Source organism: Olea europaea, chromosome 6 (genome assembly GCF_002742605.1).
Source record: "Olea europaea var. sylvestris chromosome 6, O_europaea_v1, whole genome shotgun sequence".
NCBI classification, from domain to species: Eukaryota; Viridiplantae; Streptophyta; class Magnoliopsida; order Lamiales; family Oleaceae; genus Olea; species Olea europaea.
Window position 1 is genome coordinate 15,478,467 of NC_036242.1, and position 24,461 is coordinate 15,502,927.

At 35.2% G+C, this 24,461-nt stretch overlaps 1 protein-coding gene and 1 long non-coding RNA gene across 2 annotated transcripts; one reads left to right on the forward strand and one right to left on the reverse strand.

The window, feature by feature from the left end:
- Nucleotides 1-7,980: 7,980 nt before the first annotated feature.
- On the forward strand, nt 7,981-12,180 carry LOC111395990. Its single transcript, XR_002702902.1, has 4 exons — nt 7,981-8,150; nt 10,559-10,924; nt 11,009-11,149; nt 11,234-12,180. It is a non-coding gene; the product is annotated as an uncharacterized LOC111395990 (long non-coding RNA).
- Nucleotides 12,181-16,861: 4,681 nt separating this feature from the next.
- LOC111395989 (G-type lectin S-receptor-like serine/threonine-protein kinase At1g11410) lies at nt 16,862-22,811 on the reverse strand. Its single transcript, XM_023022234.1, has 7 exons — nt 19,409-22,811; nt 18,920-19,045; nt 18,475-18,671; nt 18,074-18,284; nt 17,665-17,902; nt 17,387-17,534; nt 16,862-17,219 (listed from the first exon to the last, which is right to left on the reverse strand). Exons 1-7 carry the CDS (start codon nt 20,682-20,684, stop codon nt 16,914-16,916), a joined length of 2,502 nt encoding a protein of 833 aa, XP_022878002.1. The 5' UTR covers nt 20,685-22,811; the 3' UTR covers nt 16,862-16,913.
- Between the last annotated feature and the right edge of the window lie 1,650 nt (nt 22,812-24,461).

The window sequence follows — 24,461 nt, forward strand, 5'->3', positions numbered from 1 at the left end:
AAAAAACCCATTTTTGTAGATTGGCTATGATTTTCCCCAATGCTTTGCCAAATCCTTTGCTAACTCCTTGAGGTCTATGTTGTGTCTCCAAAATAACCAAGAAAAAAAAAAGAAAAAGAAAAGGAAACGAAAATGAAAACAAAATAAAAATAAAAAGAAGAAGCAGAATCATCCCCGGCAGAAGCTACGTCCCAGAATAATGAAGCCGTCTGAATCCTGCCCAGTTGCTGTTTTTAACATTAAAACCTAAGGAAAATTGCAGCTTTGGTCCTTGAAGTTTCGAAAATAAGACAAAATGGTCTCCAAGATTCTTTTTAAATAAAAAAAAAACGCTGCAGCGCCCAAGAATCTGTCCAGCAACCAAAATACAGAATTTTGGTCAATTTGCAGCTCAGTCCGTAGGATAATTGCGCATCAGGTCCCTCAACTTTGATCTTGTACAATTTGGTCCCTAGATTTTGACTTTTCTTTCAATTATGCCCTCCATAGATTGCACCCCAAGGTCCTTCACTTTTTGACTTGTTTTCCTTGGCCCAAAGTCACAAATGTTGTACGCTTTTAGTCCATTTTTCTTTCGTTTGCCTTGTTCTTTTTACTTGAGTGATTTGCAGCCTACAAAAGCGAATATTACACAATTGTGAATAGAATTTCATTCATTTAATCAATAATTATATCAAACTAAGTGTCCAATAAGTGTGCAAAAATACACTTATCAAGCCTTGTATTTAGTCGAATCAGTAATTTGAATAGGAAAACCTGAGCCTTAAATGAAGAATGTCAATGAAATTAGATGTGACTGAGAAGGAAAAATCATTATACAAGAAATTGTGTTGAAGCATCAAGGATTATGATAAGGCAGGAGTTGCTCTTTTAGTCGATATCAGGAGGTTTGCGTCAGCTTTGATGCAGAGTTGGTTAGATAATTGAGCTTATTCTTAACAGATAGACTATGAAATTACCAAGTTGAAGGAGGAGCTCCAAACGACTAAAATTAATTATTTTCTTACAATAAAAGATAGTACCTAGGTGCGGGATAAAGTGATCTTACTCCGTCAAAAGTTAGAAGGTAGTGAGGTTAGAATTTCTATTTCAGAGTCTGCAGTTGCTAAAAGAAAGGTTTATAAAGCCAAATTTTTTGAAGAATCAATGCAGGTAGTGAGAAAAGGAGTTATTGATATTATCAGGTTATTTCATCTTGAATGGGACATGGATTTCTTAGAGGTTCACAAACAGGATGTCATTGACACTTAGTCTTTCGAAGTTACTCTGTTAGCCTCTGCGGCTTCGCCTATTTTTTTCCTTTCCATTGAGTTTTTCAGCTCACGAATTTTGATATTATTCCTCTATGTAAGGTTGTTACTATAATTGAGCCTGTTGACGCTCATAGCAATTGATGACCTTTTTAGCCTTTATTAAATTTGGAGGAATGTATTTAGCGCCATTGGGTTCTCTTATTGTTTTTCTATTTTTTGTTTATGTATGAGTTCGAGTTACATTATTTACTTATTTTGATATCGCATTCTAGTACGTTTTCACATGTTTGTTTGTTTGCTCCAATTGGCAGCCACATTTTACATAATTGTAAATAATTTCATAACATAACTCGTAAAATATAAACCATATAACATTGAAATAAACATTATCGTTATTTTTATTCATGAGTACTTTTTTCGTGTAGCTACACTAAGTTTTTTGTCATGACAATTTCTAATTAAGGACAACCATAGGCTTGCCCTTTATAATTTTTGATTGTGATGGGATGGATTTCAATCCAACTTCTCTTGGTGGAGTAACTTTAACCGTTACACTTTTTCATTGGGGGGATAAACCTCATCCTCTAGTATAGCTTTGTTTGCGAATAGAGGCTCACTTTCAAACATAAATCCTTTAGCAGAAAGAATCTTGCCTTCAATGATGGAAACATTAGCAGGATTAACCTCAACAGTAATTTGAGGTCCGTGATAGGCGGAAAGAGGCTCAAGTTACACCTTTTTCTTTTCACAAAGTTGATGCGATGGTATTCCAAGCTCAACTTTGTTTCACCAATTTCTCATTCATACTTTCCTTAGTACTTGCAAAACTATCTTTGATAGGTTTTTCAACCTATCTTTCATAGCATTGGATATTTACTTTTCCTGAAAGAGGTTTTTCAAGCATGTTTCCTTCAATTGTTAGGATGGTATTGATTAGCGAAACCTCTAGGGTTACTTTCCTTCAGGCGTTGAGCTAGCACTCATGCACGACGGCTTGATCGCCCTTGACCATGTATATCGTTTCTAAAGTTTTAAATTTTAAACATAGGTGGTAGATAGTGTCACAACTTCTAACTGTTTCAAAGCGGGACTTCCAAGGATCTCATTGTATGCAAACATATTGTTCATAATTAGGAAGTCTATGTATCCGTAAAATATAGTTGGCTCCTCACCTATTTCAATTGCTAATGTCCTCTAGCGATTAGAGTGTCTCCAGTAAAACCATAAAGGGGTTCAGTAATGGAACCTAGGGATGATTGACTTGTATTTGATTAAAAGCACTTCCAACTAATATATTAAAAGAGCTATCATTATCCATCGGCATGTGGCTAAGGCCATTGCAAGCTATTATAGCCTGTACTACTAGTACATCGTAGTGAAGATATACAACTCTCTGCTCATCATCATTATTAAAAGTTATTAAAAGAGATACAGATTAGGGATACCTCAAATCCAGAAGTTCTCCATTGTGAGCTTCTTAATAGTTCGAACATAATTTTTTTTTACGTATTTAGTGTTTTCTCGCCAATATACAGAACTTCAATAATAGTATAGATCTCTCTTACTAGAGGTTTGTAGTGTTGGTTGCTTACTGGTGCTCAATAGGAGTTTGCATGCCATGATATGCCTTTGCAACCTTGTCCTCTAGTGCTTGAGTATGGAGGCTTTCGGTTGTCAAATCCTTTGTGTATCCCATCTTGCTGAGATCATAGCTTCGCTATCATAATTACCTCGAAGCACTCATCTGTGTCATGGTTTTTGCTACAATATTGATGAGTGTAGTTTCTACACTTATTTGGAATCCTAAATGATGATATTTTGTTATTCTTTGAGCGGATTAGTACCTGATTTGTTATTTATTGCTTTTATTAGGAAAAATTCACGTTTCAAAGAAGAATTGGAAAAAAGAACAGAAAATGGCTAAATGAAACAAATCCAAAGTATAGGGACCAAAGTGTAAATATTTAATGGTTGATTTGGACAACAAAAGATACTTTGAAGATTGATAGGAGTCAATTGAATGCAAATTGGAGTCAAAAAGGAAAGGGATATGGTTAGAATATTACCATAAATCGACTTCAAATCATATAAGATATCTTCAAGATTTTTGGTCGACTTGAGACCCATTTTTTCGGATGGAGAACGTTTGAATTGGAGAAATTTTATTTGTAGAAAAATTGTAGCTCTTTTAACTAGCTTTCCAATTCAATTTGAATCACCTAAATAGGACAATAGAAGAGAAAGTTATGATCAAAATATTGAAAGCTGTGCAGAGATAAAATTACGTGCGCGCGAAGACAACTTTCCTTATTTGATTCAAACTCTTTTGGAAGACAATTTGGACGTGAATTTTGACCTGATTTCGTCATATAAATACAAAATATGGGTAGCAATGAAAGGGTCTCTCTCTTGCCTCTTCATACACAATAGTTTCATCAAATCCATCAAGAACAAGGAGCCAATTGCTATATTTTGAGAGAGAAGATCAAGCCATAGCAAGGAATTGAAGTTCAATTACATCAAGTTTTGAAGAATTCAACTTTGGACATGAAGATCAACATCTTTTGTATTATTTCATGATCCTAGTGATATTTTTCTATTATTCTTCCTGTAATTTATATATTAACATACTAGACTAGTTTTTCATTGTATTGGATGAATAATGAACCCTATCATTTGTTTGTTTTAATTCAAGACAATTAATTTAGTATTTCATGATTTTTTCTTGATTGGTTTTGCATTTTCATTGAACTATTTAATTGCTTGATCACCAATTAGATAGTAAGTTGCTTATTATAGTGTAGGAATACTTACAATAAGTCTAAAACGTGGTAAAATCAACACATGGACAATAGATGTTATGAATAATATATATTGCATGTGCAATCATGTGTGATAAATCCTGCGAATCAATGCATATTTTTCATATGAATTCTGACTAAGAATAGGATCGGATCGTGTTAAACATAGATTTAATATATCTTGAGAAAGAATATTGAATAAAAGTGGATTATCAATTGTTTTGAATGCATGAATTTACTAGATTATAAATTAAGAGTTGAATTAAATGACAATAGGGGGATTCACGATTCCAATACAAATATTCACATATTAAATAAATATTTTATTTGCTTTCTTAGTTTAAGATTAGCATAGAAAACATAAAAGTCACAACTTTTTTGATTTTATATTACTTCGAATTTAGTAAAAGTTACTTCACTAAATATTAGACCTTATTTCTCGTGGGAACGATACTCTTAACTCACAAATTTTATTACTTGTACAACGATCCCGTACGCTTGCGGGTTTCACACGAACAAATATATTTTACAAAATTTTACCTTTCCATTTTCAAGGTACTTCACCTGTTACTTGTAAGAGAATATAATAAATGGTGTGTACTTTGCTTTTGAGGTTATTAAGGTATGGGCACTGATGTTTGACAATCTAGACGTATACGTCGAGGCTTTTCCTTTGAGAATTCACCATTGTTCAACATTCTTTTAGTTCTCTATTATATCTTAAGTCGTATCAAACTTACTAGCTGATAGTAGGAGGCTAGATTCTTGTTAGGTCATCGCACTATAAAGAAGACTTCATCAGTAATCTATTCTACAAAGTGTGTCGAGCCTTCTCATCCGATATCATTTAGCAAGCGATCAATTCACCATCAAAACACATAAAGTAGTACTTAAGAAACTCACTTTTCTCCTTTACATGTTATGAAGCTTCATAGCTGGGGTTATCCTATCCAGCTTTCTGCAAATGTCCCCAGAAAGGCTTGTTTTAACTGTGGCCATCGATCAGCAGATCCATCCAAAGTAAGATGAAAGCCTTGGCACTTAAGTGTAGGACTTTTTTACTGCAGCCATTTTTGTGTCATGTACTTACACAAATGTTACATAGAATCTGCTTTGTTGCTGTACTTATCCATAATTGGATGAATAAATTTATCCGATATCGGTTTTTCCTTGATCTCCATAGAGAAAGTTAGATGTTCATCATCATCATCCAATTCCTACGAATTCATAGGTTGATCATTATATTCCCCGTCTGGAAACTGTTATACGAGAGATTGAATAGACTTTCAACCCTTTGACTTTTTCGGCTGCTGTTTCTCGCATTATGTGAGATAACCTCATTTGGAAACCTTTCCTTGACAAGGCTATCTCTACGTCCCCATCTGCGTTGGTTTTTTATGTACTGCATAGATTTTTGATGCCTACATGCAACTATTGTCATTGTAAAGAGCATTATTAGCAGGATTAGTTTCATTTTCTTCAGATTTATCCCACGAGCTTGTCTTCGGAGTTTCTTCTCTTTGTCTCTATGTTTAGAGTTAATAATCAATGTACAACCACTACATTTCTTAACTTCCATTTTGATGATTTTATTTTCTTTGATTTCTCCTCGATATGACCCATGATTTTCTTCAGATACCATAAGATTTCGTGGTCTATTTTGTTCAAGTATTCTCACAAATGGTGCCAATTTGTTGACAATAGAAGTCTAATCAACAAATTCTACTCATATAGCTATGATTTTCACTTCCAAAATTCACTATTTTTGATGCTCAGACTAAAGCAAGAAGGGAAATAGTTATTTGAGAGGGAGATAATTGAATTGCATGCGTTTTTCTTCAATTGAAGAGGTATTTATAAATTTTCTCGTAAGTTTTAGGATATTTCGGTTATTTTACAAGAAAGACAGATGGTAGCTCCTTATTGGTTACCTCTAAACTAATTTTGTTAAGAATATTACGTTTTATTCATAGATCCAAGTATTATTAATTGCTAGCCTAGTTGAAAGAAAGTTCATTTCCTTAGTACGAGTCTTTCATTTTATTTTCCTCGCTTGTTACGCTTTGCGAGTTACTAGATGAGTTCACAAATTGTATCTTGAGGCTCAATAGTAACTACTGTTAAAGATGAATTTCGAATCCATTAATAGAACACTAATCTGGCATTGTCCATTCCTTGGCCTAGTTGGCATTATCTTATTCGAACCCTTGTACAAAAAATCAAGGCGTATTGTTAAACTCCAATATTTTTCTTGATCATCACGATATTTCTAGGATGCAAACACCATGTCTAATCCAATATATTTTGTACCATTGATATTAGTAGATTAGACTTTCAAAATAATTTGGGGGCAAGGAAAATAATTCCATCAAACTTTTATTATTTCCTCATCATATTTTTAATATGGAAAATTACACTTGTCAATAAATATATTAGTATCGACTATTGGCAATACTTTTCGTAGGATAATCATTGATATGAATGAGTTTCAAAGGTAAGCAAAATTAGATGTAAGAATAAATATTGATGAAAGAAATCGGATCAACAAATCCCCACGTAGCCAGGACTTTAGCCTTTAAATCTTATTAATTTTGATGCCTAAACTGGAGGAGTAATGTTATTCGTAGCCGTTCACTGCGATAGTCGCCCTATGTGACATACACATGACAGGTGATTATTTGGTGCATTAATATGATAGTTTTTTTTATTCATTGATGTATCAAATAACCAACCACCTGCCATGAGTATGTCACGTAGGACGACTGCTGCAGTGAGCGACTGCAAATAGCATTATTCAAACGGAGTTATAGATGAAATGGTTATTTGAGAGGGAGATATTTAAATTGCATGAGTGAAAGGATATTTATAGATTTCTTTTCAAACTTTGGGGTAATTCAATCATTTTGAGAGAATGACAAAAGGTGGCGACTTATTAGTTAATCTATAACTAATTCGGTTAAGGATCACGATTTATTTATTGGTCTACGTGCCTTTACTTGCCAGTTTGGAGACAGCATGAATGGAGGAGGTTCGCCTACTCGTAGTGCATTTCTTAAGCTTTTGTCCCCTTCGTGTGCTGCCTTCACTTTGTCGGACATGGCAAAGTTTGAGGAACGCATTCCTTCATTCGACAGTAAGTAATTATATCTTTGGAAATAGTCAATTTATTAATATAATTTCTTAAATGTGATTCAAGAAATGTACGAGCTTTTCAACACTTTTTGATCTTTTCACCATTTAAAATTTTGATTGGAGTTATATATAATTTGTATAAGAGGAAATTACAATAACTGGCCACTTTTACATGGTCATTTGCAAAAATGTCCAAAATTTGTTCGATGCCCATTTTGGTAAAATTTAGACCAAAATACCCTTAATGACAATTGCAAATTCCATTCCAAACAAAATTGTTCATATAATAGTTATGAATTATGTTAGCAAATAGAAATTTGACACATAATCTATACTACCTATTTAAAAAGTACAAATATCAATTCATATATGAAATGTTAAAAAAAAGGTTAAACCCTAACCTTAAGGGTCCCCCACCACCCCTATCCTGGAGTATCGTGAGAGAGGTAAATCGCAGGTTATGCCTCCAAGGGTACAGGGTGGAAGGCTGCTTGTACACTTGCACTTACCCAAGAGCCAAATCCATATTTCAGGATTCGAACCCTTGACGCAGCAGCCTCAAGCAAAGCTGGATTTCTCCACCCTTCCCTTTTACCACTTGGAGATGTGCCCTAGGGGCAATTCATATATGAAATGTTAACTTCTTCCAAGAGTGGGTCAACAAAACCAATCTAAACCGTAGATTTCTGTGGTTTGCCTATCAAATTCGTACAAACCACTCGACCCGACCCCAAAAAAAATAAATAAATAAATAAATTATAACACATAGAACCATGAAGAAAGCAAAAGGCATGATTCTAAAAGCCCTGCTCTCTTTCTCAACTCTAAAATTTTACCACCTAGTTCGCTCACGACGATCGCCATTTTCCAGTTGTCCAAGCTGGTTGCCGATCTCCCACATCCAGTCAATGGTGAATCTCTTCCAATTTTTGCAAGAATGGCGTCGAAGTGGTAGCTATAGAAGGTCGGTTCTTGACTTTTTTTCAATAACTTTGTTATTTCTTTAATTTTTTTTCATGGGCTTTTTGTTATTTGATGCGTTCCATTGTTGATTAATGTGTTCAAAAATTAGTATAATTTATAGTGAGGGTGATGGGTTTCTTCTGACTGCTTTAAGGTTATTAACAGTTCAATGATTTTTATGCAATGTTTGGTTGTTTAATTACTGTGTTAACTGTAAGAAAAAAGAATGTTCGAAGATGATCAAATAAAAGATGCAACTAAGCTAACTTAGACTTCTCAATTTGGTAGTGATCACGTATTATATATTCTGTGGTGAATTATGTGAAAAAAGGGTTGTATGTCATAACATTTATTAACTTCTTATCTTTGATATTATATTTCTTCATTGTTCAATTACTCATAGATCTTGAATTGTAATCACAAGAACTTTTAATTTCTCAATAACTAATGATATTTAATGAAAATGTGAGTCCCACTCCCACTTCCACTTCCAAATCCCAAGTTTAGTTTGCAAATTTGTTGGGTTCACAAATTTAAGGATTCCTTACAGTTTACAATCTTTGAACCGGTTAGGTATCCTAGGACCTAAGAGAAGTTCGACGATGCAATCTGGGAGTTGAAAACATCTTTCGATAATTGGTTTTTGTGTTTACTTCTCTTGACTTTCTTATAGGCTTCGCTAGTTCACCCAACAGAAGAAAACTTACTATTTTAAACATTTTGCTCTATTTGTTTTCCATAAAAGGGAAGGAAAATAAGGAGAATGTATAGGGAAAGAAGTGGAACAAAATAAAACCAAGGACAAAATCTGTGAACCCAATAGGAATTGGAGAATATATACCTTGTCGACTTTTGATGTGTGTCAACTAAAATAATTGTAGTATGCCCAACCGATAGCTATTTTTCATCCTATCACATTTCCCCCTTTTTTATGTGAAGAAGGAATGAACATTAAACATTCGCTCCTCTTGTTTCATTATTACTTCTGTTATACTCTAAACATTGGAGTAGGCATGCAAGATTCAATTGACTTTTAATGAGAATCTTGCTTATAACATGAATAGCTTTCAAAAATAAGGTCTTGATCTGCTTTACTACCATGGTGCAGAATGTTTTCAGTCATTCAATTATTCTTGTAGCCCTGAACTTTGATTATGCTTACTATCATTAGCGTCTCTCATGTAATAAAAATGAAGATTGCCATACTTTGAGAGCTTGAATACATGTCTGAAGGTATTTTAGTGTTATTCATATAATTATCCTGGATTATTGCTCTTTGATTTTATATTTTGGCAATATCTTTGACTCTTGGTCAATTTCATGGTGACTTTTTTAAAAGGTTTGTAATCGTTTTAAATTCCAAACTGGATAGTTGGCAATGCGCTGATTGGTGTAATTTTCAAACCATTGTCATTTAGAAATTTCCAGTTGGTGTTACGATTAATAATTGTCAAGCCAATGTCATATAGTTTTGTGTGTTAGTTTTTATGAATATACTATAGTTGCATTCGAGTTAACAAATACCTCATGACTTATCCCTTTCTTTACCTAAAACAAATATAAAATTGACGAACCCACAATTCACGATCATATAATGCAATTCAAGTTGTCAATATTTTACCTCAAATTACTTAAGAAATACATAGGATCGATGTCCATTTTAGGTATGGAGTTTATGGGGAAGGAGGGTTGGGGCTAGCGAATGATGCTTTCTGCTTCAAGTTCTGTTGTAATATTACTTTGACAGTTTTCTTCTTCGGTATTATTTTTTTTAGTGTAATATGTGGTTCAGTTTGGTTTCATTTTGCTAGTGCTTAGATTTGTGAAGCCAAAATTGATTTTCTGATATTTGGTTTAGTTTGCAAGTGCTTGATTTTGTGCTCTTCTTTGTATGCTAATTTCGTGAATCATAGAGCTTCTCATGCTATGCATTTTCTTATGCAGTTGTAATTCTTATTTTTCTAAACGATGCTCAAGGTACACGAGCAATCTCAAAAATAAGTGTGTAAAGGCAAAAATGGAGTTGCATGGCACAATCCTTAGTCTTGCATTAAAATTAACTGTTAGCTAGATGCCAAAATGAGTTGAACGATTTTTGCCCTATCATGTAAATGCCTACATGTGAACTCTCTGTCTTCTATATATACTTATTGTCCGTTGTTACCTTTTTGATTTCTTTGTCCAATTATATAAGAATGCAGATTCCTCATGTTGTCGTTCTTATACACATTAAATTAATATCATTCAATGAGATATTGCTACATTATTTAATTACTCGGGGTTACACCTTTCAATGTTGGAAAACATGATGACATTATTTGTCTTTGTGATTTCATATATTTATTAGGTTATTTAATGTACTTAATAGATTCTTATATTATTTGTTATATTCTTTTTTTTTATTCGTAGATAACTTTGTCACACCGATACAACATTCAGGAGGAAGAGCACGTTTAGGCCCAAATAGAGAACGGATAACTTGTAGTGATCTTGAGAAGTGAAATGTGCCAACTGTAACGCTCATTACAAGCTTGGGTTGGTACTAACTATTGAAGGAATTTTCAATTCGAGAGTCCGAAATATAGGGATTTATCCTGAAACTCTCTTTATTGTAGACGAATTAGATTTCTTCAATGCCTACCCACGGGGGACAGTGTGCCTTATACTTCTTATCAAATCACTGCTCCGTGGATGGGAGAGAAAGGCGACTTGGCAAAGGTTAACAATTGTGTTAGGATATCCTACACGTTGTGGGGATTCCCTCTTGCTATTTAGGTATGTCCATATATTTCATTCATATTCATTGCACATTGTTATTTATGTCTGTAAATGGTAACCACTATTATACATGTGTTGCAGTTGTAGGTGTACGAGGTAATCTCAAAGATGAGAGCTCGATTAACGAGCAAGATTAGTGATGGCCTTTTGAGGTTGTTGTGGTGATCTACCACAAGACAACCTCAATCGAGAACATATTCAGATTTTTTCGACAAGACGCTTGTGAGCATTTACATATACAACTGTCTTTGCGCTTACAACATATATCATAATTTTCTTTGACAAGACACTTTCCACCCTTTGTAGTTACATTTGTGGGTAACTTTGCTCCATACCGCTGAAGAAGAATTTCAGTCATACTTTGCTACTTTACTTCTATTGGACGATGTTGCTGACCCTGTTCTCGACAATCTCGTCTTTCAATCAACTGAAATACAAGATTGCTTACTAGAAAGCAAAGTGATACGCAATGGGGAGAATAGCAACCGATGCAACAAATCCAGGAGAGCTAACACATGTGGGATTCATCTTTGGGATTTCAGTGATACTGAAGGTAGAGAAGAAGAGCATTGCAATCCAGTCTAGGACTTTCCATCCACTTATGGCTTGGAAAATCGCGAACCATGTATATAGATGAGATAAAGCCATGTTGACTGAAATGCAAGGTTCAATCGTATTGAGTAGAAAATGGGGGATCACGTGTGTAACATGAAGGAGCATGTGACTGATTAGATAAGTGTGATCAAATGCAAGTTCGAGGATGTGGTTACAAAAATTGGGAAACAATATGTGCATGAAGAGTATGGTGTATTTGGTTGTGCTAACGATGATGGAGATATGTATGTACTTGATTACTATGATGATTTGTTGTCTTCTAACACTACAATTGACGAATAGCATGTCGAGGCAACAAAAGTAAATGCTATCAACGTTGATGCAACCTAACTAGATGTTGGAAACGTGGATGAGTTGTCCAAAAAGTGCAGATGTTATTTCTACAAATGCTCTACTGCCACCTCGATCTCCATTCCTCGGGGTGAAGCTGCCAAGTGCTAGCACTCAGACTTCTTTCACATTGTCGTAAGAAAGGTGTGTAGTTAGTTCAAAATGTTGGTAGAGCATGGTATTGTGCATTTGGGAAAGCATTTATAACATCATTTTGTATACCATCGCAAGGTAGATTGTTTGGTTGATGGAATAGTTCTCATTGTTGATGTGGAATTAAATTGGAGACGAGTATTTATTTTAGTCTATACTTATTATTTAGGACTTATATTGTGCACACATTTTTGAACTATCATTCTTGATAGCTGAAATGTCAGTTGACGAGAATAACAGGTATTTAATGAAAAGAACATCATTTCAAATGTCGAGAAATATCTAAAATGTATAGAACTTGAGAAAACGAAATAAAATCTCGTTCTAGATACATAAACTGTCAAGTGTCGAGATAAATAATGTCCAAATGTTGATAACCATTTTCCAAATGAGGAAAACATGATAAAACGTCAAGAAATACATGAACTGTCAAGTGTTGAGATAAATAGGGTCAAAATGTCGATAACGACTTTCCAAATGACCAAGTCATGGTAAAACGTCAAGAAAAAATTCGAACTTTCGATAGAGTGGCAAGATAACAATGAAATTTAAAAAAGACTTACAACAAACAGAGTAGAAGTACATTTTTACCAATATGATTTTAATGAAATATGTGTTATAAATTCATGTTGGTAATAAATAAATGTCAATCAATTATAAATACATGGAGCGGAGATGGTGTATATTCTACTAATGTAATTACACCTCATTAACCATGTTTTACACCTCTACATAAGCACGCATATGAGTTGAAAGACAATGTTCAAACACAATTCTTCACAAGAAATTCCAAGTAGGAAGAGTTTATTTCAACTATGACTTATTCAATCGAAGAAATATCACATGCTGATTTTGCTGTGAACCTCTCCTCGCCCAGGTCTTCGACAAAAGACGATGACGAACAGATGTATCCTATTGTTCCTTACATTCCTCAACCTGGGAACCGTCACCGCCGAGTGAGTGTTCATCAAATTCCATTTCCTAATTTGGAGCCAAGTGAGCCGATAGTTAGTGATCATAATACCGACTCTGAGATCATCATGTTCGAAATACCATTGGACGAACACTATCTTTTGTTTGGCATTCAATACATCGATGAGTTGGTCGACAATGTAGGATCGAGTCTGGATGTCATAGGAGACGTCGTCATCATAAGCTCTTAAGAAAACAATGGTAGCGAGATATCTTCTCTGTCCGTTGTCGAGGATATATAGATGTCGTTGTACATCGTAATTTTGTGACCACTTCAAATAAGAAATTCATTATCATTGTCATGATTTATGTGGACGAAGTGGTGAAGTTTATGTAATTTGGTAGTTGATGAACTCCTCGATATGATTTCTCCTTGGTGTTGTTTGAAATGTAGTAGGTGGATGTATAGTGAATCGTAGTTCACGACATTTATGTTTTATAATGTTCTTTCAATGAATACGGAGTGTTGAAATGAATTGTGAAAATAACGTGGAAATGCAAAAGTATATTATTCATCAATAACAAACTTGATGTTAACATGAATACAAAAAACATTCAAGTGTCAGGATTAGTCAATGGTCTTAGGTTCCTACATGTTTGCCTACTGTGTCCATAACAATCGCCCGTCCACATTTTCGTGCGCTCATCGACCTTTCATGTCTTGATCGTTTCCATTGGATAGAGGTTGTCCTAGTGGTCTACGTATAGTTGGGGGATGAAATATGGATGGAACGAATCCAATAAGGATGCAAATAGGACTCCATCCCAGTTGGATGAATGACTTCGTTATACAGCTTGCTAGAACTGAGTGGTATACCACGGGGAACACAAATCATAAAGTGAATTTTCTTTTGCGCATACTACTCGGGATGCATGTGCACACAGTATCTATCACATTTGGAACTCTCGACATGAGCACGTGTTGCCTATACGGTCAACTATGAATATGTTTGTGCCTTCACCAACCTCTATTATGAGTTCATCCAAGTGACGTACTTGTAATGTTGTACCAACGTCAAACGATTTTCTTAATTCTCCTCCGCCTTTGGTGTCAAGGCACTCTGAATTTGGCGGATGCAGTTCTCCTCTTGAAAAACCACTATTGCATCAAAGACCTAATGTTGTCGACCAACGATGTTATAGGAAAACTTTGTTTCCTCCTAAGGATTGCATTAAGGGACTTGGCACTGTTGTTCATAATAATGTTGTACCGATTTTCACCGAAATTTGCATGTGACCATGACGATATACCAGCACATTATAAATAAGAAGCAACTGCTGGTTGGATGCTTCTAATCTACCCCATTAATTGTTTGAATTCTAGTATGCGATATGCTAGTGCGTCACGCTTGAACAAGAACATGACATTGCTACTGCTATACCCAACAATCAAATTTTTTTTCAATTTGTCAGATGCAAGCACCATGTGAGAAAGTGGATACAACCTGGATATTGCCCGCTGAATGCTCTTCTTCCTGTCTGATACGAACACTAGCCTTTCTGAGTTGTCCATTATGTCTTTTAACTTATTGAAGAACCAATCTCATGATGCATTTGTTTTCCCATCGACAATTCCCCAAGCAATATTGTTCTCTTACACTCTCCTTTCAAATGACTTTCGTCAACACAAATGACTGGTCTCATGTAATCTCAAAAGCCACATATAGTTGCATCGAATGCTAAGAAGAAGTACAAGAAACATATATATCATAGCAACTGTTCAATACAAACTTATCAACAAAAATGAGATTTCAAAAAAATTTACATTCTATGGGGAATTGTGGATGAGATTAAATTTCTCAAAATGAATTGATATGATTTTCTTATGCATTTAGGAGTATGTATATTTTTTTGTGTTAATGATTTTTCTACTTCATCATCTTCAATTCTATTCAAAATTATTGGTTATTACCTAATAGATATCGAGGGACATTTACCCATTAGGTATTACCTTATTATTAATGTAGCTTTTCATGAAAGCTACATCAATTTCCTAAAAATTTGTGAGATATTGAAAAAACATCTAAAAAATTTTTTTCATTTTCATTAGGGTATAAAAGACAATTTGATACCAAATTTGATCATTTTTGCGAGAGTTATTAAAATTGGACATGTTTTAATTACAAGCATGTAATTGGCCATCCTTGAAAATTCCCCTTTGTATAGGCTCCGTTTGGTAGTCATTTTTTTCAAAATGCATTTTTCTCTATCTTCTTTTCAACCACACATTCTTTATTAAAATAATATTATACCTAAATCAAAAACTTTTTCCTTATTTCTCAACCACACGTTTAACATCAATTTACTATTCTAAAATGCATTTTTACATAAAAATGCCTATCAAACACTCCCATAATTACCAGCCAAAGAAGAACAGAGCAGTGCTGGCCCCCAATCAGCTGAATTGTTTCACGGAAGGGTGCCCTACCAATATCAGTGGTAAGATTTTCATGCCCGTCAATGTTCTTCAGAGAATTTTATTATTCAGTTGTTGCAGTCCAAGTGATCGGCAAAATGCTATAGTAATTTTCCAAACCATCCCTATTAGCATGCTACATTTACCAATTAAACTGCTGCACTGGTCTTTGTAATTCTAGAAACTGACATAAATGCCAGAGTCTATAGTCTACACATACAAGTTCCTGGTTGATGTTTCTCCACGGCATTATTTCTTGTTTTCCTGGCAATAGATAGTTAAAATTCGATGTACAAATATTGTGTTCCGTTAACGTAATGTGTTTGTTTGGCGAATAATTAGAGCATTAGATATGTGACTGCAACAACTTAATTCATATAATTCCTAAGTATCGAAACCTTTTTATGGTAAAGAGCTTTAGAGTGTACGAGGAAGACCTTTTTAATACAGAACTATTACATTTGTGTCAAGCAAAGGAATAAGAAAGTGAAAGGCACTTTGGCAGTTCAGAAAAACCAGCCCATTTATGTCCGAATGTGGAAATTCCTAAAAATTTCAATTACAGTAAGGCCTGTTTGATTGTACCAAGTTTTCCATGGAATCAATTCCATTTTCCATCTTTTAGGGTGTTTGACAGGCATTTTTTCCAAGGAATTTGCTTTCTTGTTTTTCTCGGAAACTAGCAATTTTCCATGTTTTCATGGAATTCGAATTCCCACCACATTCCACTGTAGCTATATATTTTTTTTTTCGAATTTTGTTTTTTTGTTGGCAATGGAAACAAAATTTAAGAATTATTCTAAAAAAATAATTCCCTTTAATTGATAATTTTCATGTAAAACAAAGTTAAACGAACACCAAAAGATATATGATTTTCTTGAATTTCTCAAATTTTTATTTGTTTTTTCAATGGAAACAAATTTCTTCCTCAATACCAATAAAATTTATCCCTTTTAATTGACAATTTTCATGTAAAAAAAAGTTAAACGAACCCCAAAAGACACTTTTATTTCAACATTTTCTACGTGAAAAATTATACCAATCAAACGCAATTAATTTACAATTCCCGGGAAAATAATTTCTAGGTAATTCAATTCCCTGGAATTGGTTTTCAATTCAATTCAATTACATCTTTGCAATCAGACGGACCCTAAATTCACGTATTGGAAGAGGTACCTTTGAACTATAAGGTTATATAATGCGAATTTTACCCAAAAAAAGAAAAAAAAAATGGAAAACTTCAAGACTGCCAACTGGAGTGTATCATGCTATGAAGGTGATGGACATATGACGGAGAAAAGTAAATATAAGTTGTAAGCACAAAACGGGGTAAGCTATAACATGTAGTGAATGTTATACATCAATTCTATGCATCAATAGTGCTACATCAAAGAAAATCTAAACTGCTACAAATTTTTATTTTATTTTTGTCTCTCTTTTTTTTTTTTGTGCTAATATGCACCCCCTTGAACTGAAAACTAAGTATTTAGAGGAAGCCTTTTAGCGAGCTTCAATCACAGTAATTGACATTTCATTAACAGATCTATTTTCTACACTAGCTGATGATGAGTATAGAAGAGTGTTGTCTTTCTTGAAGATGAATGCAGGTTTTTTGGGATAAGGAAGAGTTGTTTCGTTGCATAACATGAAAAGTACTTCTGACATTGTTGGCCGATCAGGAGCATATTCTTGCAAACACAAAAGACCAACGTGAATGCACCTCAAAACTTTGTTGGCATCGTAAGAGTTGTCAAGTGATGAATCTACTAAATCCAATGCTTTCTCTTCTCTCCACAGGTCCCAAACCTGAAACAAAGTGATGAAAATCAGTTGTACTGTACTTCAATAATTTGACTCTCTCTTTAACTCCAATCAACGTTTCATCCTTCTCTCAAGCCCAAAGAATTTTTTGGAGCATAACTTGACAACAAAATAATGATTTCTGTTTAGATATTAAAGATCCAAATGCTTACATATCCAATTAAATTCACCGTATCCTCTTCAAAATAACTGCTATTCTTCCTGCCACAGATGATTTCCAACAGCAAAACCCCAAAACTGTAAACATCAGACTTTACTGAGAATAGCCCTTCCATTGCATATTCTGGTGACATATAACCACTGCAATCAGACAATCAAATAAGTCAAGACTCGATTGTATATTCACCAATCAGTTTTGGACATTTCTCTTCCTTTAATTCGTTGTTCTCTGTAATTTGTCTGCAAAAATAGTTGCATTAGTATTACTTACTAGGTTCCAACTACTCTATTTGTGTTTGCTTGAGCTTGGTCTACTCCGAAAATCCTTGCCAGACCAAAATCTGATATTTTGGGATTCATGGACGTGTCTAGTAAGATGTTGCTAGCTTTCAAATCCCTGTGAATAATTCTTAGTCTGGAGTCTTCATGGAGATATATCATCCCTCTCGTAATTCCCAAGATGATTTCGAATCGTTTACTCCAGTCCATAAGTGATCTTCTTGCTTCATCTGAGCCAGTAGAATTTTAAGTTTATGCATGAGTAATATGTTTGGCAGTTTAAGATCAAACTTTCCAGTCTAAAAGTTAAAAATTCAAAAATTCATCTGTGAGGTATTGAAACACATAGGCCGCATGAGCTCAAATGCTGCTATGATATGCAAATTAAGAAATAGGCATACCAAAGATAAAGTAGTCTAAGCCTTTGTTTGGAAGGTACTCGTATACTAACATCTTCTCATCTTGTTGAATGCAACATCCCAAAAGTCTCACAAGATTTCTGTGCTGGAGTCTTGCAATCAGTGTGATTTCATTTTTGAATTCTTCATTCCCTTGTCCAGATATTGCTGACAGTCTTTTGACAGCTATCTCTTGCCCATTGGGAAGCCGACCCTACAGTCATATTCATGGTTCAATATTTCACTGTTAATGGAAAAGTTTGACATATTTCGGCCTAATAAATCTATAACTAATACTAAAACTACCAAGTTATACATCCTTCAAATGCCATAAAAATCCATAACGGAATAATCAAGGAACTATGGCCAGAGGAATAGACTGTTCAATTACTGAGAGAATATACCTTGTAAACTGCACCAAAGCCACCTTCTCCAAGTTTGTTAGCCAGAGAAAAATCTTCAGTGGCTGAAACAATGGTGCTCAGATCAAAGATTGACACTTCAACATTTGTCCCAGTACCTTCCATCTCCTCTGCCCTACCGCCATAGGATGCTAAACCCGTGTTAAAGCTAAATGGACGCTTTATCTGTCCTTCTGTACCTGTCAACAAGGAAGGCCGATAATCATATATTAATGGCTGGCATCTTGCCGTAAGATCTCAATATTGTTTGTTCAGGTGAATGATCCACATGAAAAATGAACTTTTACCTGATGGCTTGGAAACTTGAAGGTAGATAGATTAAACAGAGCAAAAGAGGCTCTTTAAATTTCACAAATTCTTTTTATCGAACAGGTATGATAATTTCTATCAAGATGGCGGGTAAGATAAAAGAGGAGCTGTTTCTTACCTTTTCTCTTCTTCTTCAACAACCAGTATGCTAAGAAGAGTATGAGAAGCATTGCTAAAATTAACACTATCACAGTTGCCATCAATCTCTTCCCACGAAAGCCTTTTGAGTTCCTTGTATCCTGAGCTGAAAATAGAGGACTTATATTGATCGGAAAGATTTAAATTGCTTTTAATTTATTTGGAATCTTTTTGAAAAAATAAAAGTAAAAATTGGCAATCTTTGGAGATTTGAAAATCTCATTGTAGTCACTCTTTTTGAATTTCCAAGAATGTATAACGTAAATAATCATTTCTAGGGATTCAAATTACACTAGTTTTAACCATATTTATTTGTTGCTGGGAGCAAAAATTACTCGAAATTGTCATAACTTGGGTGATCTTTCTGCAGTGCGAAGTGTAAAATCCTGTTACCCGTATTTGTGCTTTTCAATAGATATGTCTGTTTTTGTCAATATTAGACTCAACTTAGATAATGTATAGTGAATACCTATCTCCACAGCCGGAACTCTGATGTACAAATCCTGGCCCTTGTTTGAGAATTGCCTGATATCTGCCAGGTTTCCGTGCCAAGAGATGCAACCATTTCCTCCACTGATATTAGCAGTTGCAAATGCTGTGCATGAACAGTTCTTTAGGCACAACTCTTGACATTCTTTCAGTTCTAAACTCTTATTCACATGTGCAATTGAAGTGTCGGGGACTTTCGCATTTATCACCTTCTTAAATCCGTCTCCATTTCCACAAATATTTTCTCCTTGCTTTCTTTTACATCCATTTGATGCATCTCGTAGGTACCATTGACGTTCTAGCTTGGGCTCAAATCCTGGAAGGCATGAACATTCAAACTCACTCAAATTGAATAGGTCACAGTTGCTGAATGCTCCACAGTGTGCATAACTATCACATGGATCGGTGGGTACGTACCAAAATCTCACCCATCCACGCTCACTTCCTTGCCAAGTAAGACGTTCCAGAGTCCCAGATTCATTTACCACCATTCTTGAAAAGATTGATGGATCTTTTATAGAATATGATATAGTCACTTCATTGTCATTTTCAACATAAAGAATTTTGAAGATGAAATTTGAAACCATTTCTGGCACACCACTCCATCCAAGCCCATTCCAGGGTCCGGTTCGCCATAACCTTTTTGTACCCATCAACAAATAAAACTGGGGCGTGCCTGTAAGCTCCATTTTGAACACAGTGTCACCAGTTCCAGGATCATCAAAAGATTTCCAGGATGACAAAGATGTGTTCAATCCAGTCCTTCGGTTCCACCCTGCTTTCATGTTAGGTAATAAAGTATTGGTAGGATAATCAAAGCTTTGCCATGTAATAACACTTTTGCTTTGATCTTGAAACAGAACAAAATTTCCTGTCTCCATGAGCTGAGCTGAAGGTGACTTTTTCAGAGTCATTGATGTCACATTAGTTGACCAGACAGAAAAATTGTGATTTCCATCGAACAAAACAAGATTTCCGGCAGTGTCGATTGCAAGAACTCCGGAGGTCCCCTTAATGGGATTGTCGCGATTAGCAACCCATACAACTGTTTGTTCTGGAACTTTGTTATACCAAATCCCAACATATCGATTGCTGGATTTTTCAGGGCCGAAGAAGCCAAGAACAAAGGCTTTTCCACTTGAGACCAATATATTTCCATCTTTCAGAGTCTGGTTTGGCCCTATTATATCGGTGGAACAGCAGTTCCGAAAAAGAAACAGTAGAAAGTATGTCAAGATTTCCTTCAGATGATACATGGTTTGTTTCTATAATTTCCCTTTGACGGTGGAGGTATAAAGATTTAATCCGTGGCCTCGAAGTAAGAAGTAAGAAGTAAGAACGTTGGGGCTTGGCTTCTATCATGCGTTAATCAGTATTAAAAACATTTATTGGATGTCCTCTTCATGATCTTAACCACACATTTGACATTAGCTGGGTTTCAGCCATTCATATTAGTTTCAGATGTCACAAAGCTTGTCTTTTCAGTTTTCATATTTTCTTTCTTCTCTATGTTTGGGGTTAGAAAATTCAAACTCATTTATAATTTATCTTAAGTTTGGAAATTGGGAATTATTTAAACCACTAGAGAAAGATAAATTTATCACCACCTTACAATTTCATGGGCAGCGTTATCGATGGAAAGAAGAAAAATGGCTGTCCCAGAAAACCTACAGCCTTAAGGTCAAATTCACGGGCTTATTTAAAATGAATTTCTTGTGATAGCAGCTTGTGATTTTTACTTTGTGTACATGATTTTCTTGATAAAGGGCACAACAGCTGTAAATTACTTAACCAAATGGATCATTAATTTTAAGAGGCACAAGCGAAAATGAAATCCTGTCGTTTCTCTAATTTGAGTTAATTCGCGGCCATTTTAGGTGAAGTGGACCATTTACTTAAAGACTCTTAAATTCACAGTCACTAGTGGACCAATATATAGATTTGATTTACGGAATAAATATATGTTGCGTTGGACATAAGGGATTTAGCAAAAACTTGGTTAAATAATGTGACTTTTATTTCTTCTCTATGCATTCCAATCATACGATAGCAATAGACTAACAACAGCAATACAGAAGCGGAACTTCTTGTTTACTCAGCTAAAGCAATAATTTCTTCCGTATTAATATAGATTAATTTACCACAAGATGATAGAAAAAGGATTCTATCAACCTTGTAATAATGTTACAGGCTTTTCATTAGAAGTATGAGGTTTATTTCCCATTAATGAAGGGATCTTTCCGAGTAAAAACTAGGTTGTTTAGGTTGAGATACCACCAGGTGCTCGATGTCTAACATTAATAAAGCACTAGACATAGAAGGTCTATCTTTGGGGCGTTCAACAAGTCAACATGGATACATCTTAACACTTAAGATTATGAGTTCAGAGTTACTAGTAGAGCATCTGAAAGATCCATAGGATTTCCTTCCTTCCATAGTTTCCAAGCTGATGGTAATCGAAAATCATATAAAGTTAGCGACTTAGTGTGCTTTATCACTTGTAAAGAAATTACAGTATCTTAAACTCATATGTCCCATAGGGTTGAGGTCGTGATCAGGATGATGAAATCCTCTATTTTTCTTGCCACTCACTATCGCCTTGCGTACAGTGCCAAAACTTATCTGGCAAAAGTACTTTTAAGGTTAAATTCCTAGTCTGCCAAATCCTTTTATACAAATTCTTCTGCGGAATCAAATTTAAAGCTATAAAGTTAGGAACTCTATATTAAAATGTGTTCTGTCATCGCCAGTTGCAATTATGTCAGCATATAGGTTTGAACATATTATGTGTGATTTTTAATTATCAGTAGCCGCCATGCTCTTCCTAATGACTAGCAATATCCGAATAGATAAATTCTCAGCTAATCTCAATAGGTTCAGAAACCTCACGTTTCTATGGCTAATTCTACTTCCCTAACAAAACCCGATTACTGAAAAAAATAAAAATGATACAATATGGTGACTTAAACCAGGCAAAAGTGTTCAAGTTTTCCTCCTAGCATGAACCTAGCATCCAAAGTCAAGGTTAATAGGCATGCTGTTTGAAAAAGATGATCGTGTGGGTATACATTATTACTGTTTGATAGCAACAGAATCATTGTCATACATTTCAATGGCTTCAAATGAATGAAGAATCAGTCAAAAGAACATTAATGTAATGAGTTTGAAATGTTGACCTCTTCCACTGTTAGCAGTCTTCTCACGGAAAGAAAACCAAACTGATTACACCAAGCAAAACGAGGAAGGAAATCATGGCCACTTATGCTAGCGTGCAGATCTCTTGGATTTGTTGCTCAAATCTTTGGATCACCCAAAATAAGTTTAGAGCATGTTTGACTTTGGTTTAAATTTCTTTGCTAGAAACGTAACTTTTGTTCGAGTAACTTTTAAAATTATTATTAGTACAATATGTTAGACATTATGTTGTCAAACGACCCCCGGGCGATGATGAGAACCAATTTTATCAGTCGACATAAATGACTGAACGATAATTCAACATCGAATAATGGATGAACCGACCAAACGTTGCCTTACCTATTGGACGGCTAATATTCTTTGTGGCTTGTTGATTTCTTCCATTGGAAGTTAACCCTAGTCGAGCCTACTTACCATATCCCGACTTACCTTATGTTGGCCACTTGACTTACTATATATATTGGTGTCTTTGCCTTTGTTGGTACCGTCCAAAAGTTGAACCCGTGAGTTGAAGAAACTGCCGTGTCCAAGCCGTGTCCAAGCCGTGTCTTCTGTCTTCATCTTCTTCGTGATTTCTTCTCCACCCAAATTGCTTGAGTCTTTGTGAACCTTACCTAAGTGGTATCCATCCTAAGTGTGTGGATTGAATCAACCAAGCAAGAGAAGAAAGCAACCATAGGAAGAAGAGGCGCCGGCGGGTGGTTCTTCCAGTTTTGATGTTGAAATCGGTTTTAATGGTTAACTGAGCCCGGGAATCAGCGTGAGCACGAAGAGGAAGGTCCTAACATCTGGTATCAGAGCTTGGGTGGCAAAAAAAGGGCTCAAAATCGGCTGATTTTCGCATCATCAACTTAGAATCCGAATCTGAAATTTTGCAATTACTCACAAACCAGAGCTCGGTTGGACAAACGGAGGCCATACCCATCATCAGCAGGCCGAGGCGCTCCGGGACAGGCGGCGCGTGGGCGGTTTTCCGGCGACGCAGTCTTCAGGTAACTTGTTTGTTTCGATCTCCTGAACGCGCTGATATACTTTGTTTTGTGTTTCAGGTTACACAGAAAAAGTTGGACGATTTTGCCCTTTGGTACGACGCCGATTGAAATTCAACAGCAAGCTCGTTTTTCTCCACTTTACGGACTCAGATAGGTCCGCTCTGGTAAATTGGCTTAATCCATTTAAATTCAGCAATAGCAAGATCATCGTGTGGGGTGATCGTTAGGTTTTGGGGTTACCGTGAAGGGGTAACCATTGCATGTGCTAGAATTAGGATTACTTGCGTTAATTAAGTATTTGTTCTTTTAATTTAAAGTGCTTGTTATTCCTTGGTGGACGTAGCGTTTAGGTTCATTATTACCTTTGCTAATAATTAACAAGACATTACCTTATCACGTTTCCCAATACTACTTCGTGTGGTTTAATTAGGGTGTTAACCAATGACAACACATAATTTTGATTTGGGAATTTTTAACGGTAAAGGGGACTTCTCTATCTGGCAACAAAAGATGAGAGGCATACTAGTCCAACAAAAGGTGTCAAAAGCCATCGAAGGCAATTTTGCACCTGATATCTCAAAAGAACAAAAAGAGGAAGCCGATGAGCTTGCCTATACCTCAATAATATTACACTTGTCTGACGCCGTCTTAAGAAAAGTGGGAAAACTAAAAACCACCAAAGAACTTTGGAAAAGACTAGAAGACTTATACTTGCTTAAATCTACACCAAATAAACTCTACCTACTCGAACGATTCTTCAGCTTTAAAATGGATCCTTCAAAGGATCTCGACGACAATCTAGATGTATTTAATAAATTGGTGCAAGATATTGTCAATTGTGACGAA